At 35.2% G+C, this 18,061-nt stretch overlaps 1 protein-coding gene and 1 pseudogene across 2 annotated transcripts; both read left to right on the top strand.

The window, feature by feature from the left end:
* Positions 1 to 813: 813 nt before the first annotated feature.
* On the top strand, positions 814 to 9,241 carry LOC122045206 (NEDD8-activating enzyme E1 regulatory subunit AXR1-like). 2 transcript variants are annotated; one of them, XM_042605319.1, is made up of 14 exons: positions 814 to 952; positions 2,380 to 2,552; positions 2,623 to 2,782; positions 5,178 to 5,292; positions 5,410 to 5,489; positions 5,653 to 5,803; positions 5,920 to 6,013; positions 6,418 to 6,506; positions 7,123 to 7,196; positions 7,277 to 7,439; positions 7,669 to 7,754; positions 8,534 to 8,617; positions 8,702 to 8,882; positions 8,957 to 9,241. In XM_042605319.1, the coding sequence occupies exons 1-14, from the start codon at positions 906 to 908 to the stop codon at positions 9,038 to 9,040; spliced, it is 1,581 nt and encodes a 526-aa protein (XP_042461253.1). In that variant the 5' UTR covers positions 814 to 905; the 3' UTR covers positions 9,041 to 9,241. The 2 variants fall into 2 exon arrangements, with proteins under 2 accessions (XP_042461253.1, XP_042461252.1); XM_042605318.1 differs by having other exon boundaries at positions 2,623 to 2,786; positions 5,182 to 5,292.
* Positions 9,242 to 11,801: 2,560 nt separating this feature from the next.
* On the top strand, positions 11,802 to 17,783 carry LOC122048135 (annotated as a pseudogene).
* The last annotated feature ends 278 nt before the right edge of the window (positions 17,784 to 18,061 follow it).

The following is an 18,061-nucleotide window of genomic DNA, read 5'->3' as shown; positions in this document are numbered from 1 at the left end:
TTTTTAGAAGTTATTATTTTTATTTTATTTTGACAATCGAACTGTTCAAGTTTTCGTCCGATTAATTATCAAGAAAAATATTTTTTCTTTTAAATTTGTTTATTAGATAAATTTGAAATAGTGAGAATATTTTTTTATATTGAGATTTAAATTTTAATCTTCCTAATTATTTATTTCCAACCCGTCATCCGATGGTTTTATAAATCCTCACTCCACGGATGGTTGCCGATTAGACTGGTAGCTTGTTAAAAAAAAACATATATAAAAAAATTTAGAATATGATTGGAATGGAAATTCTCAATAAAATTTATAATTCTTAATTTCACACTTATGATATAAGTAATTAGTATAAAAAAATTCATAACTTTCATAAAAAAATATATATTATATATATATCATCATATATCCATAATCTATTTTTTAAAAAATTCTTTCTCAATCTGTTCACCAAATCTGAGTCTACAGTGGGTAGGCTAACTTGGACTTGCAACTCGGGTGGCTTGATCCATTTACATCCATTTTAATTAGATTTATAAAATTTTAATTTAATCCATTTAAATTATTTTACGGGATATACCTAAATTAATGACTCTAATTAAATTAATTATTTTGGATCTGATAATTATAAAAATTTATATCAGTTTTTAATTATTATACAATTCAAACAAGTTTGATTTTATTTAATTATAAAGTATCTGTATTATTATTATTTATTGTGATAAAAATAATTTTGAATACTCGAATCACTTTCGTAATTATACTTATTATCGTAAGAATGGCACGCGCAAGGCACGTGGCATAGTCTATCTCCAGCCCTGGCTTTAGGAAGGTGGGTTTTACCTCGCTTCCACTGTCCTGTCCGAGAACCGAGCCGAAGGAGATCGCGGGGACGGGAGTTACACGCGATGGCGACCGCCGAGACGAAGAAGACCAAGTACGATCGACAGCTCAGGTAATGCCAATCCCCTGCTCGATCTATCTTTCTGCGTCTCGAGTGCTCAGTTGTTGGTTAGTTGTCCTTTCTGTGATTTAGGGTTTTATTATGATCATGAAGAGGTTGTTTAGCTCTTAGAGAAGCATTGAACTTACCCAGGGCATTAACTCTGCGTGTACTTGCTTTATACTGAGGGGCGATAGGTAAAAAATGGAAAAACGGCTAAATCTTTTCAGATAAGCTGAAATCTGGATTTTGATCGGAGCTTCTTTACTATACTTGTTGAGTAGAAAGGATGAGGAAATGGTTGCTGTTAGAGATCAAATAATAGACGTCGAAGATCTTTGTTATGTGTAAAGGATAGAAACAGAAGAAGCGCGGAGAAAAAAATAAGCTAGTAAATATTAGTTTTCCGTAGACACATTAAATACAAAATAGAAATGCATTCAAAGTTTTGTGTGCACCTTAAAATTTCAAGTGTTTTTTTTCCCAGTAAATTTCTAATTAGTTCGTAGCTTCCATAATTTATACTTATCGGATTGGTTTTCATGGAAAATTATTTTTGATCACATTATTTTTCAAAATAAAGAAATGATATCATCTCCAATCCCCTTAATCTCCTTCCTTCGATCAAACTTAAATTGTACCAGCAGACTCGTTCTACATTACAAACAGACATTTGATCGCTGATAATATCATTTGTTTACTTATTAAATGGTAGATTGATTAGTAGTTGAGTCAATCTACTGCATTTTTATTTTATTTAATGCAGCACCTTTTTTCCTGGATGACTAGTTTGCAAGAACTAATATGTAGATTTTTGCCTTGAGTCAATTGCCACTTTTTTTTTGACCAGCATGCTTTATTTTTGTTAGTTGTGCATATACTAACAGTTGGGCTGGCAGCTTTTGGAGTTCACTTTAGGACTTCTTGTCTGCATATTGGGTCTGATAAATATTTGCTCTCTACTTAAACCTGCTTGTATCTAAACTGCAGAACTTCTCAAAATGACTCACAGATTGCATTTTCTTGGATAAGTGAATACTAGTTCTGCGAATTTAACCTCTGCTCATATAGGCTAATTATGATGATCATAGTTAACTCTATGTACAACAACAACAACAACAACAACAACATATTTAACTATATGTAGTTATGTAAATATTACATGTTGGGCTGAAAGCTGCATAACTCCTCAGAAGTACTTGCATACTGAAATTATTGAAACCCCCAACCTTTAAGTTAATATAAGGTCGGTGCAAACGATTCCACTATCAGCATCCTAATGACCTCTCTTTCATCTCTCTGTTTACTGAATCAACCTTTCGGTTCAATGAAATATAAAGCTAGATAAACGTCTATCATTTTTATTCAGTTATTTGAATTTCATTGATTTGTTAAGTCTCAATTGATTTCTTATTTCTAATTTTCCATTCAAATGATAGGATATGGGGAGAACAAGGCCAATCAGCATTAGAGAATGCTAACATATGCTTGCTTAATTGTGGCCCTACTGGTTCTGAAGCTTTGAAGAATCTTGTTCTTGGTGGAATTGGAAGTATTACAGTGGTTGATGGATCAAAAGTTGAAATACACGATCTAGGGAACAATTTTCTATGTATGCATTCTCTTGCTTGTTCTTTCATTTTCAACTTCATCAAATTCTCCTGATACATTTTTTATGACAGTGGATGAAGATAGCCTTGGAAAATCAAAGGCTAAGTGTGTATGCTCATTTCTCCAAGAGCTAAATGATGCTGTTAAAGCTAAGTTTGTTGAGGAGGTTCCAGATAATTTGATAGAGAAGAGTCCTTCTTTCTTTTCTGAATTTACCTTAGTGATAGCAACGCAGGTATGCTTCTAGTTTTCTTTATATATGCTCATGCATAAGGCAATACCTAAGTGCACGTTTCATAGCTAACTTTGTATCGGAAATCTAATTTCACAACTTCAAACTCAATGCAAAATAGGATCTCATCAATGTGAAAAAAAAAATACCAGCAACATCTTGTAATTTGGCATTGTATCTCAACTTGTTGATAACATCACAGATAACAAGCACATATTTAAGCCAACTATTTTAGAAATAGGTTCCATAGTACTTTTAGAAATGTGGATTTAATAGAGTAAATAATTAAATGTAGGATCATACATTTACAAACATGTGATGATATAGATAAACCTAGCTTGGACATCTATATTTGTAACTAATCATAATCCCATCACACATAGGTGATAGAATTGTTTTATGTATCTTGCATTTTGAGTGTGTAGTCTCAAATCTAATTCCATGCTAGTTGGGGCTTGCGAATGTAAAGTTTTGCCCACTGAAGCCCACCAAGTTGGTGTGGATGAAAATGTTTTTTTGTGTCACTCAATACCTAATTGGTATTGATGCTTTATGTGATACATGCATTAGTTGTTTTTTGTATCAGGCAATACAAAGATATAAATTTCCAGGAAAAGTGAGTGAGCTACTATGCATTCTGCCTTTTTCTTCTTGTCATTCTCTGCTCAATCTATTAGGGCTGTAAATGAACGGGACGTTCATGGACAAGTTTGGTATTCGGTTGAATAAGAGTTCATTTATATTGGTTCAATAATATATATATATATATATATAAAAGAAACCTGATTTGTTAACGGTCATGAACAAAATTTGTGAACAATTTATGAATGAATTTATGTATTAATCTTAATGATAAATTGATTTCTCTTTTTTGTTTATTCAAATACATAAAAAGTTCGAATTCGGTTCAATAAGTTATTCTAATAAACAAGCTTAATAAGAAAATGAGCAAAGCTTGAACACAGTCAAGCTCAGGTTGACTTGGCTCCCTTATACTCCTATGATCTGTCCTCACAGTGCTGCCACTGTATGATCACCAACTAGACAATATTATTACAACATCCTGTCAGTTAGTGGATTCATTTGATCACTCTCTTGCATCCGTTTTATCTAACAGACACCAAGAGATAGCAAGAAGAGGTAATCAACACTACCCTCCTCTTTACAATTTTATCTTGATCAAAACTATTCCATTCACAAGCGAACCTAGTTTAGTTGAAAAATGCTTTACTACAAAATAAAAGTTTTATTGAATCTCATTCAAGCACAAAACTAAATCAACAATACTCTGATTCACTCATTGAGCTCATCTTAAATTCTGTTGAACGCAAGTTAAGTCGTTAAATCCAGTTACCTAATGTTGCTCCAGTTACAAATAATTGCTTTATTAAATACACAAATGGATGGATATATAAATATTGAGTTGGCAGATTACACAAGTTTGCATGAATATGTCAAAATCACCTTGATATGATATGTTTTTCATGACGATGCCTGTCTAACATAGAGATGCTTACTAGTTACTACTAACATAGTCAGGATTTTAAATCAAATTTTGAAAAGTTCAAAGATGTCTAAGTCGTCAAATTTTTGTAGTTTGTTATATTTTTTTAGAAAAATAGCAGTAGCATCTTGTAAAAGTTTATTTTTAGTTTTTAGAAAAATATTTTCTACTGGGATAAACTGTATTTATTATATGAAGAATGAGTTTTATTGTCAGTTAATAAGAAGGGGTTAGCATCCTTTTGAATTAATAAATTATCTTTTTAATTCTCTTGGTGATCTCATGGTAATAGTTTTTCTTCTAGGTGAGGTAGATATTTATCCCCAAGTTTCTAGGTGGTTTGACAATTTGATTTTGGCGTTTGATCAACTACTCAAGCTTTTGAGTGGGTTTTGTAGCAGGTCAATCATTTCTGGATAGAGATGGTTGATTATGAGATTCATAGGATAAGTGAGCAATAATATTATGTTATATTAAGTTTCATTTATAATCTTTCTCAGACTAGTTTTGTTTCCTGATGTTGCAAATGTGAATTTAACTTACGTTTATTGTCTACCATGAATAAATATCTATTTTCTTCTTCCATTAAGAAATATCTAAGTAATGCTTATGTGATTCTACAGCAGAGAAGTCTTTCACATGTTCAGCTTTTCTTTCCTTCAGCTCAGCTACTGTTTAGTTATAGTGTATATCAAGTCCTTTTATTGCATTCTCAAAATCAAATACATTTAATTATGCATTAAGTTATTTTATCTTCAATGCTCTTCACTCTAAATTATACTAAGAAAGTCATTTTACCAATGTTGTCTTTTACATATCATTTTCCTAGTTCAGTCACGTGTACCTCATTTCAACAGTGTTTGCTGATTGCAAGCTCAATTTCTTATGAGACAGTTAACTGAAACTTCAATAGTGAAGCTGGATAAAATCTGTAGGGAAGCAAATATCATGTTGGTTGTTGCACGCTCCTATGGTCTTACTGGAATGGTTAGAATAAGCATGAAGGTAACCCAAAAAGTCTACTAGTAATTAGATTTCATCTAGTCTGCTGAAATTTCTGATGTATTTTTTTTTCTGATCAATAACTCCTTTGAATAATCAAATAAATAAAAAATTTGACAGGAGCATACTGTAATTGAGTCAAAACCTGATCACTTTCTAGATGATCTCCGTCTTCATAATCCTTGGCCTGAGCTAGTAGAGTAAGTAACTTTTCTTTATTGTTAAAATATGTGGGATTGCAAATATGGAGTATGGATTACTTGACTCAGCTAATGTTGTCTATTACTATTTCCATTTGGTTTTATGGATAACCCTTGTGTTGGTTTAGTCTGCTAAATTCTTATATCTATGGAAAATCGGCAGGTTTGCAAAAACTAGTGACTTGAGCATGGTGGATCCAGTAATGCACAAGCATACACCGTACATAGTTGTTCTCATTAATCTGGCAGAGAAATGGGCCAAAGGACATGGTGGATGCCTGCCATCTAGCAGACAAGAGAAGAAGGATTTTAAGGTTCTGAATTTGATTTCTCCAGTCTTTTGATGTTTTTTCTCTTGTATGTATGCACACACATATGCTTATATGTGCAGATATTTTGATTATTCACTCTGTTTTCTTTTCTTGTATAGGATTTAATTAAAGCTCACATGCTTAATATAGATGAAGAAAATTATAAAGAAGCTCTTGAGGCCTCATTCAAGGTCTCTGTTCCTCGTGGAATTAGTAAGTTATTAGTGATGTACATCTATTTTAAAATGATTTGTGCTAGTTTTTCAGGTTCTACAAAATGGCAGATATTATGTCTAGTAGATCATATTTGTCCCTTTTCTTTCACTCATCACTTTGCTGTCAACATAAGGATATACTGCCTAGCACATGACTAATGTAATATCTTCACCTTGCATATGCATTTTTTGGGTAATACTACAAGAGTTTATTGTTTATATTTGATCTGTTTTCTTCATACTTTTTTACATGTGTACATTTGTTGCTGCAATTCACTATTATTTTTTAAACATAATGGTGGTTGAATACCATTAGCATAGATTGTGTAAGTTTACTCTAACATTTGCAAGTGGCAATTGATTTATTTAATCTTATATTGAGTTGTGTTGTATCGCTGCTAGGTTCGGAGTTATCTCAGATTATAAATGATAGTGCCATTGAAGTTGATTCAAGATCCTCTGATTTTTGGGTTTTGGTAGCAGCTTTGAAGGTTAATAGACATCTGTTAAATTTTCAATTATAAAAAGTTTCTTCTTTAAGCTTTTGTATGTTTCTTATATTTTTGGATAGAAAGTACTTATTGGTCTTAGGTTGCTGAATGGTGTTTTCTTTTTGAATAAATCATATGTACCATCACATGTGTTTGAGGCTATTCCATCTACTTCTGAAATTTAAAAGCCTTACTTTCATCTCTAATTTAAAGGGCATGACATTTACTTTAGTCCGAGAACAAGGACATTTTTATTTATTTATTTATTTTTTTTGGTGACATTTGAAGTTGCAACCTGGAAAATAGTTTTGCCTTATTAAGAACCAAAAATGACTTTTTTTGGTGTTGAAAGTTTTTGTAGAATGCCTCCAACTAAGGGGAGATATTTTTCTTTCTTTTTTCTAGAATTGCATCATGTCAGAATATATTTTTGATTTTCTTAAATCCAAATGAAGCTATTTTGATTATTATGTGAACTACAAGATCTTCCATTGCTTATATAGATTATTAACTGAAGAACACTAATTTGAAGGCAATATGTTTTTCTGTTTGAAAATTGTATGCCTGTTTTTCCTCCGATGGAAGCCTTAATTCTTCTTTGCTCTTTTCATTATAGGAATTTATTGAAAATGACGGCAATGGAGAGCCACCCCTTGAGGGATCAATTCCTGACATGACATCCTCAACTGAGTTTGTGACAAACATAATAAGTTTCTCCTTGATTATACTTTTCATCTTTGATGATATTTTATTTTTGTTTTCGACTGTAGGTCCTACGTCATTCTTCAAAAAATTTATCAAGCAAAAGCTGAGTCTGATTGTCTTGTAATGGAAAGGCGAGTAAAGAGCATTCTGAAGAGGATTGGTAGAGATCCTGATGCTATTTCAAGGGCATATATCAAGAATTTCTGTAAAAATGCTAGAAAACTTGCAGTATGTTTAACTTTTCCCTTCAATGCTTTGATTATCCTGATTCTATGGTTGGTTCAACAAATGTTATTATGCTGTATACACCTCTAATGCTGATGAATACTGAACGTTAAGTTGCACTTGCTCAGTATTAGGGGACAAAATTTTGAACATTGTCTGCTGAGAGAAGCATCTTGTGGTCAGTGCTTTGTTTGTCTAACTTCCGTGCTCTTTATTTTATTCCTTTGAACAGATATGCAGGTACCGGAACATTGAGGATGAGTTTAGTTCTCCATGTATACCTGAATTACAGAAATGTTTGAATGATGAGGATTATAGGTGAGGTGCTATGCTATTTCATAACTACTTCAGTCATTAAATTTATGAGAAATTTCTTATTATCCATATACTAGTTAGTGTTACTCTGTGCTGGGAACCAATTATTGGAAGCTTGTGGAACTTCAAAGGACATTGGCAAGAAGCTAGTAAAACAAGAGAGACTACGTACAAATATGTTTAGGGAATGGAATTTATAAGATGGAAGGGAAGTAAAATTCGAATGCTTTTATGAGCATTCTGAAGTAATCTTTTTCATCTATTGTGGTTGCTTTAGGCTGATATGCGTGCCTACTTATAAACTGATGCATGTTCATTTTCTGCCGATAGCTGCATATTAAAGTTAAACTGGAGCTGTAGTGAAAAGTAATTTTCTTTACATGGAAAATATGTTTTGCCATCTCGGAGATTTAATGCGTTCCTTTAAAAAGATTAATGGCAGAGTCATACCTCCCGTGTCTTGCTTGATCTTCTAACCTTCCATTTTCTTATGCCTCAATAATCGCATGGTTTCTTTCTTATACACTTGCCCATCTACGGAACTCACACACCTGTATCTTTTCTAAACTTTGGGACTTTATTGGTATCACTATCACCAAAATGTTATTATTTTGTTAGGTTGAACATGCTAATTTTCATTGTTGTTTAGCTAAGCATCCTGATTACACTAAATCTACTAAAAATAATCTTGAATACAAACTTCTCCTATAAGTTATGAACTAGGAGATTCAAATTCTCATTGATGTTAGTTATTTATCTGAAAAGTAGTTTACATTTTGCAGCTACGCTGTAGGCTTCTACATCTTACTTCGAGCTGTTGATCGGTTTGCTGCCAACCATAATAGATTTCCTGGGATTTTTGATGGGTGTGTCCCTAAACACAACGTTACTTGTGATTCCTATGCCGGCAGCTCAAGTAGTTTAGTATTTTGTACATTTTGTCATGACAGTGGACTGAATGAGGAGATATCACGATTAAAACCTATCGCGATTGGTATACTAAGTGAGCTGGGGTTAAACGGGCCAACATTATCGGAGGATCTTATCACCGAGATGTGCAGATTTGGAGCTTCAGAGCTTCACGCAGTTGCTGCTTTCATAGGGGGAGTCGCTTCCCAAGAGGCAATTAAGGTTTGTGAAAGTACAATATTCTTGATAGCTCATCCTTGCAGGCACTCACCGAGTTTAATGGCTTTCTTTTTCAGCTTGTCACAAAGCAGTTTGTCCCCTTGAAGGGGACATTCATGTTCAATGGGATTGATCAAAAGTCACAGGTGCTGATACTATAGTTTTTAGCTGCAGGGGAAGTTGAGTTTTCCCCCCAGAACACGAATTGTTTGGCTTTTTCCAACAAATATTTTTCATATAGTTGGACCTGGTGCTCCTCTTCACGTTCCTAAATGGGCCGTGCTCTGTTTTATTTCATATAATTGAAGTGTACAATGGTTTTCAGGATGAAATAGAGTGAGGTAATTACCTATTGCGGACCATTCAGTGACCGAGTAATCCTTGTCTATGACATCAGTGATTCAGTAGATTGTACTGTCTTCTAATCCTTATCTATGACCTCTGATTAAAAAAAAAATGATAAACCTGGCTTGTCTTGGGTGACTGATCTAGTTTTATGAAAATTTTTAATCTATCATGAAGTGTTCGCAGCAGACGGTCTAGAAGTCTAGCATCTTTTGATTGCGCATTTTATTTGGATGATTTTTTTTTTTTTGTAAATATGTTAGAGTTGAGAATCGAATCACAGGTGCATCCTATCGTTGCACTATGATTTTGGGGGTAAAAATGATAAATCTAGTTAGTCTTAGGGCGATCGGCTTGGTCTTATGGAATTTTTCCATCGAACATCAAAGTAAATTAAGAAGTGTTCATAACGGACAATTTAGAAGCCCGGCATCCCTTGATTGTGTCTTTTGGAGGAAATTTTTTTACAAATGTCATAATTGAGGGATCAAACTGTAGGTGTATAGGTAACAACTTGGATGCCTTATCATTATATCATAGTCTCTAGGGCTTATCTTATCTATGACCTCCAAATAAAAAAAAAATAATAAAACCAACTTATTGAATTTTTATACCAGTCATCAAGATAAATCGGTAAATGCTCGAGGTAGGCGGTCCAGAAACTCAGCATCCTTTGGTTGTGTGTCCCATTTAGAGGAAATTTTTTTATAAATTCGTCATAATGGGGGGATTGAATTGTAGGTATGTGAGTGACAATCTGAATAATCTGTCGCTGTACCATAGCCCCGGCAGCACATGATCTCCGATTTATGTGGCAAAAGGCAATTCATTTGCTCCCAACGCCCCTGTCAATCCGTTCTTAGGCCAACATGGAGGAGGTAAATCATGGGTCGCTACTAGCTATTAGTGTAGATGGCTAAGGCATAGGAGAAGACATACTCGGACACGCCGAATTTTGACGCAAGACCTCATATGACAACACCCTATGCCTTAACTACCCATCACCCCGAGAGGACATGAGCTCTGATTCATGTGGCAAAAAGGTGATTCGCTTGCCCTCAGCGCCTCGCCAACCCGTCCTTAGGCCAACACAGAGGAGATAAATACGGGTAGTTACTAGCCATTAGTGCAAGTGACCAAGATATAAGTGAAGACATACTCGGATGCATTGAATTTTGACCCTAAGATCTCATGTGGCAACATCCCATATCTTAACCATCACATTGCCTCGAGGGGACTACATGACCTCCAATTTATGTGGTAAAAAGGTAATTCGTTCGCCCCAGCGTCCCCATTAATTCATTTCTAAACTAATACGAAGAAATTAAATCATCGATAATTATTAGTTATTAGTGTGGATGATCAAGATATGAATAAGATATCTTCGGACGCACTGAGTAGATTATAGTGATGGTTGATTGAATTGATCAGCATGGAACTTTTGAGGCCATATTTCCCTACTTAACGAGATAATCTGTTGGTTCTCTCTTTTCGTGCGCACATAAAGCTTTGTAGAGAAAAATATATTTATAAGCAAGTTTGATACTCGGTTTCTTAATGTTTGCTCAGTAAGTAAAATTAAATTAAATAACTAAGATTAAACAATAGTTTGTTGGCTTTGTTAACTTGTGTAAGTTTGATACTAGGTTTATTTATGTTTGCTCAGTTGTTGAGAAAAATATATTTGTAAACAAGTTTGATACGCAGGTTATTTAAGTTTGCTCAGCAATTAAAAATAAATTAAATTACTAGGATTAAACAATAGTGGGTAGGCTTTGTTAACTTGTATATGTTTGAATATAGTTTTATTTGTTTAGTTTTACATTTAAATGTATATAAATATGGTGCATATTTTATAATAATAATAATAATAATAATAATAACTTCATCTTGGGCTTGCAACCGCTGCACCTTCATAAGAGCAACCACAGTGGGAGCTCTTTCTGAGCTCCCACTGTGACGTGGACTGAGTGAAAAACCTCCCTCCCATAGTGGAGGGAGGTTTTTTGATTAAAACGAAGAAGCGGCTCTGCCGCTGCAGAGCCGCTTCTTCGTCTTTTAAATTTTTTTTATTTTTTTAATAATTAAAAAAATAAATCAAAAAGTCTGGTACTTGTTTCTCATTTCAGTGAGCACAGTCGTTGAGCAACGACTAATTTTTAGCCGTTGTTCAACGATTATAATTTAATTTTTTAATATATAAAAAATCTATAAATATGAGATCTATTTCATTCATTCCATTGCTATCTTTGCTCTCAACTCAATTCTTCCTTTCATTCCATATTTGTATTCGAGATGGATGAAAATCTCAATACTTCCTTTACGAATCTTTTGAATTCTTCAAATACGGAAGGTAATACATCTTCTCAAAATACTCGCATTCCTCCAAATATCCAATATCCTCATTTTTTCTCTTAACCACAATATCCTCCAAATTTTCAAAATATTTCATATGTTCCACAATATTCTCCAAATTTTCCAAATTCCCAAAGTTCTCAAAATTTTTTTCAGCCGTGGAATCAAAGTAACACCGCCTCAGCTCCATTTGGTATGTATTCATCCCAAGACTGGTCATTAATGGGTAGCCAACTTGGGATGTCTTATCCTTACGGGGTTTCTCCTAATCAACCACCTGTCATACTTTCGAATGAATCTAGAAGGGCGACTATTGATCCATCTATCAGCGACAAAGAATCTCTAACGCTATCATCTGTTCCAGCAACTCAGGTGCCACCACACTCATCACAAGAAGAGCGTGAAGTTGAGCTGGAGGAAAATGAATCGAAAAGAAGATTCTGGTCTCCCGATGAAGATGTGGTCCTTGCGAAGTCATGGGCAACTATAAGCACTGATGCAATCATTGGTAATGACCAGAAGGATCAAGCTTTTTGGAAACGTATTGGTGATTACTACAACAAACATCGCCCCACTGGATCTATGACGAGAAGTTATCAGCGTCTGAAATCACATTATTACAAGTTTGCACCGATGGTAAATGAATTTTCTGCAACTTATAATAATTTTTCTACTCATCGGCAAAGCGATTGGAGTGACAAAAATATGTTGGAGAATGCACTGAATATGTGGAAAGCCAACAACAATAACAAGGATTTTAAGTATATGCATGTGTGGAGGGTTCTCAAAGACTACGAGAAATATACTCCACAATCAGTTGCTCATTACTCTAACAAGAAGGTAAGGACATCCGAGTCAGGAGGAAACACTTCAACATCAAATCCAGATACAAGTGTTGATTTAGATGACTCTGAAGTCCGCATTCGTCCGATAGGGCAAAAGGCAGCGAAGAGGAAGGGCAAATCTAAAGCCAGAGAGGGCGACACAATGGAACATAACATCGACAAAGAATGACAAGATATTAAAGAATATCAAATGCAAAAAATGGCTCTGCAGGAAGCCGAGATCTTTCATAAGGATTATGAAATTCTTATGAAGGATACCAGTGAGATGACACCAGGACAACTTTATTTACATGAGAAAATGGTGGAAAAAATTAAACAGAGACATGGCCTGGTATAGATGAGTTTACGTTTATTTTTATATATTATTATAATGTATGTCTTTTCATTTGATGCAATGTAATATTTATGTTTTTTTTAAATTATTAATGTTATTTCATGTTAGCAAGTGGTAAATTTAAATTTTATAAAAATTTAATGGTGTATAATGTAAAATATGAAGGATAAATGAGAATTATATATAATGAAAAGTGTGTGACCCATGAAGGAGTTGTTGAGTGGTTTTTTAATAGTGAAAAGAGGTATGAGGTGTTTAACTTTTGATGTGGCGCAGACGTGACAAAGAAGGAGCTCACAGTGATGTTTAACTACTGTGGATGCTCTAAACTCTCCATCTCACACCTCCTCCTGCCAAAGTCTGCCTCCTTTTCCGTCCCCGTCGCCTCTTCTCCTTCGTTTTCATCTTCGTCTTCAAGGGCGTAGCCAAGGCTGGGCTTTGCTGGGCTCCAGCCCAGTGCAGCCTAGCAATACCCAGTAATTTTAGGCCTCATCCAATAAGCAGCTCAATAATTTTAGGTCTCAATCTTACTATGTTGGGCTGGATTTTACTGGGCTTAGCATTTTTAGCCCAGGATAATTATTCAACCTGACTGAGTTTTACTAGGCTCAACATTTTTAGCCCAGGATAATTATTCATCCTGGCTACGCCATTGTTCGTCTTCTACTCTTTCCGATGTCTGCCGTGCCTGTACCTTCTCCAACCCGACCGTCTTGCACTCTTCCAGGGCCTCTCTCCTCGCGGAGTTGGAGCTTGAACCCTGCGAGCTTGCCGATCCCGCCATCGGCAGCATATTCCGCCCCCTCCGGCGCTGCGGCACCAAGCGCCCCGCCTCGCTTGGCTCTATCACAGTCACTCAAATCTCCTCCGACGCTGCATCACAGAAGCTACCTACGGTGGGCGGAGATCCGCAGGAACAGCAAACCGTGGCCCTATACTCACCTGTGTTAGGTTTCCCTTTCCTTTTTCTTGGAAAGTTTTGATTTTTGCGGTTATTTATCCAATTTTCTTTTGGTTCTCGGCTTCGGTCTAGTAGGCGCGTAGTCGATTGAATTATTTGGGTACTCTAGGTATTTTTTGTGCAATGTCGACCTCGTAAGTTGGATAAGTTGCTATTTATGTTCTTGGCATTTCTAGTTGGAGCAGAAAGAAGGTTTCGGACGAAGATAGCTTCCGAATCATAGTCAATAAGTATTAGAAGAAAGAAAATAGTATTAAAAAATGGGAAAAAAAATCTGATATTCACTATGATTGTGTTTGGTTTCAATAATGCGATTAGATCATTAAAATTCTTCGAGTTCTTTTTTCCCCCACTATATCACAAGTACTAGTACTATCCTGAGGAATAGTTATCTTTCTATGTGGATTTTTTCGTAGATGCTTGTGAGTTTTCAATTTTTTCTTAAATGGTTGAATTGATGAATAAAAATTTGATTGTTTTTATAATTTCTAATTTTTTATTCTTATTAGAAATTTAGATAGTAGAAAGATAAGGCCTAGGATCTTGAAAGTGTGCATCTAAATTGTAAAGATGACAATGGTAAGCCTGGAGAACTTTGGGGATAGGAAGATTGTGAGGGAATATTAAAGATTAAATTAAAATTTTAAAGTTGTTTCAGGTTTCCTAAAATATGCAGTGAGTTTTGAAAGTGTATTTTTAGATGCTATCTTGGTAGCATGTGTTCAATGATGGACCAGGATATTATCCTTTTTTTACCTAGGAGACAAAATGTCTTCAGATCATCACTCTTGCTACTAAGTTCTTCATTCTTGTCACTTTGTCTTTTCAATGGGTATGATTATTTGAGCCTGATACTTTTAATGCTTCTGCTACAGGAGATATTAGTATGAACCCAAATAGGAGCATGTTTAAAATTTTAAGCTACAATGTCTGGTTCCGTGAGGATTTGGAACTCCATGGGCAAATGGAAGCTCTTGGAAATCTCATCGAACAATATGCACCTGATTTCATATGTTTCCAGGTCTGAGCATCTCCTCTATCCTTAACAGTTCTTGATTTTGTGGGAAAATTTGGATTCTGAATATCAATATTATAGGAGGTCACACCAAATATTTATGCGATTTTCCGAAAATCAAACTGGTGGAAGCATTACAACTGTTCACTCCCACAACAAATGGCTGCTCAGAGGCGATATTTCTGCATGCAGGTTTGAGCCATTGGCTTTCACAATTTATACATTGTTGTTGATGATAACAACAACAAAAACAACAACCAAACCTTATCCCACTATGTGGAGTTGGATTGTTGATGATAATAATTAAAAAAAAAAAAAATCAGTAGACTTTGTTTGCCTAACATTCTCTGAGAAATGTGGTTATGATGTTAGGTAAGTGCATCTATCTAAATTGGTTTATGCTTGCTTAGAAATTCAGTTAAAAGCTGATGTTTGAAAGGTAAAGCATCAACGTTAGGTATTAGGTAGGCATTTGAGATTGGGGGGAGCAATCAAAGATTGTAGTATGCTAAAGAAAAATAAGCTAGGAATTGATGTTGAATGACGGGAACTAATTAAGGTTGTCTCGCCCCATAATGTAAATGGGGCAAGGATGGCCTGCATATTTGGAGCAGGCAGGATATGGTATAAACATTTTATGCCCTGCACTACCATATAGTCATCCTGAAACAGAAGCTTAAGTAGAGGAGAGAAGGGAAAATATGAGAACTCTAGGACCGAACTGCCAATCTTCTTATACCATTCTTTGAATGTTGCATAGGATCTATGGTGTATGATAACTCAGCCACTTATTTGCAGTGAGATTGCCATAGTCTAATATTATGTTAAATTTTTTTTTTTCATATTAGTGCTATTGGTAGGAATTTGTCGAAAGATGTCACTTTATGCTCATTTCTGAATGCTAGCTGTGCAGTTTCTTCATATCGCATGACTTTCAGCTCTCTCTAGATTATAAATTTGATGCAAAATTTAACTATGATGGCTCCCTTCATGTGCACTAAACTTTCAAACAATAAAGTTTTCCTATATGACTAGATCTTTTCAGTAGGTAGCATTGCCAAAGCTTGCTGCTATGTTCGAACATTGAGTGTCAGCTTACAACACATGCATTCTAATTATGTTCTACGAATAGTTTCATGCCTGATAGTCATAATTGCAATATGATCTTAATGTCTTGTGACCTTATGATCCAAATTGACCTAAATAATTAACATGAAGCTGATCTCTTGTTCCTAAAATAATATCTTGGTCCCAACAATATGTTTTTAATTCATTCATACATTTTAATAATTAACATTTCAATCTGTGAAAATTAGATAGTTCTGCAATATTCCTATTAAATTTAAAACATTTCAATCCTAAAATCCGAACCTAAGTACCTCTATCCCATTCTAGGTAGCATCTCTACCTTGTTTTCACTTTTCACGTATTCATTTATTATCTCAACTATTACCTTTTTGGAAGACTTATAACACAATCTTGAATTCAAACTTTATTCTATGGATTGAAGAGTAAAAGTGCCCATTTATGAAAGGAAACATCTGCCATAAAATTAAATTCTTTCATTTTCTGCAATAAATAAATATTGACAGCTATCTAGGTTCAATTGTTCACGTGTTTAATTAATTTCCACCATCCGACATACATCTGCATGCAATGTTGTATCTTCACAATTTTTTAAAATTCTGAGTGTTCAGTTTTCATTTGCTAATTTAATTTGGTGCTGTATTTTATTTTCAGTTTTTTACTTAAATCTCCTTTATTTCTTCATTTTTACAGATAAGCAAATTGCCTGTGAAGGAATTTAGCTGTGTGCCATTTACCAATTCAGTGATGGAAAGAGAGCTATGCTTAGCTGAGGTTGAAGGCGGAGAGAAACAAAGTTTGATCATTGCGACTAGCCACCTTGAGAGTCCCTGTCCTGCACCTCCAAGCTGGGACCAAATGTACAGTAAAGAACGCGTAGCCCAAGCCAAGTTGGCAATTGACATTCTGGTAGGTTCAGATTCACCAAGGCTACGTTTAGTTGAGCGTAATGTAATTGAGTTTGTAATGTAATCAAATTTGTAATGTAATGTAATCTTGATTTTATTACTACGTTTGGTAATGAAATGTATGTAATCTTTGATTACAAAGATGATTACATTCTTTTGCTTGGTATCTATTATTTTTATAAGGAATGTAATTCGTATTATTATAAAATGATAAAAATATCCTACGATTTCTACAACGGACGTTATATCTCTATCGGACCGGTTGACGGCTGGCGATCGTCGACCACCGGCGACCGGTCGTCGATCGTCGGTCGCCTGTCGCCGACAGCCGGCGGTTGCCGGTCACCGACAGCCGGCGGTCGCCGGCCCTCGATCGTCGGCGGTCCCCGATCGCCGGACGTCGGCGGTCGTCCGTCGGCGGCGGTTGTCGGGGGGCGGTGGTAGTGACGGCGGGCGAAGATGGGTGGTCACAGATTAGGGGTATATTTGACATTCAAATTTTTGTTAAAAGATGATCTTGTAATGTAATCGGATTACAATGTGTTTGTTTTGTAATTCAGATTACAAAACTTCATTATATTTTGTAATCCAGATTACATTACATTACAAGTTAAAAATGAAACTAAATAAAATAATCAACCTTATAATGTAATCTGGATTATATTATAAGATAAATAACACCCTATCAAATGCAGTCCAAATGTAATATTTGCTGGTGACATGAATTGGGACGACAAGCTGGATGGTGCTTTTCCCCTGCCTGATGGCTGGATTGATACTTGGTTGGAGCTAAAACCTTGAGAAAATGGTTTGACTTACGATACCAAGGCCAACCAGATGTTGTCTGCCAGCCGAACTTTACAAAAGAGACTGGATAGATTCATATGCTACCTTGCGGACTTCAAGATGAATGGCATCGAAACGTCGGGATGGAGGCTATTCCAGTGCTTTTCTATCGCAAGGAGAAGAAAGTGAAAAAAGAGCTCAGGCAACTGGTACTTCCTGTGCCACCTAGTGATCACTATGGTTTGCTGTTGACGATACACCTTTCGTGAGTCAAATGACTGGAATCTCAAGAAGCTTTTTGTAGAAGTTTTTGGGAGGGAGAAAGTGGATGAATAGTTTGCTATTCAATTGTGTCCCTATAATCTCTATAAACAAGTATGTTTCTAACTGATTAATCCTCTGTTACTAATTTTGTACGTATTATGTTGGCCTTGGTGGAACTGCCATCGACAAAATACTTGATGATTAATCCTCTGTTCATCATGCCAAATGAAAGTATAGCTGGATGGATCTCTCTCTCTTTATTTTGACTTCTAATTCGAAGAGC

Source organism: Zingiber officinale, chromosome 2B, assembly GCF_018446385.1.
Source record: "Zingiber officinale cultivar Zhangliang chromosome 2B, Zo_v1.1, whole genome shotgun sequence".
Classification (NCBI taxonomy): Eukaryota; Viridiplantae; Streptophyta; class Magnoliopsida; order Zingiberales; family Zingiberaceae; genus Zingiber; species Zingiber officinale.
This window is presented reverse-complemented; position numbering and strand designations above follow the sequence as displayed.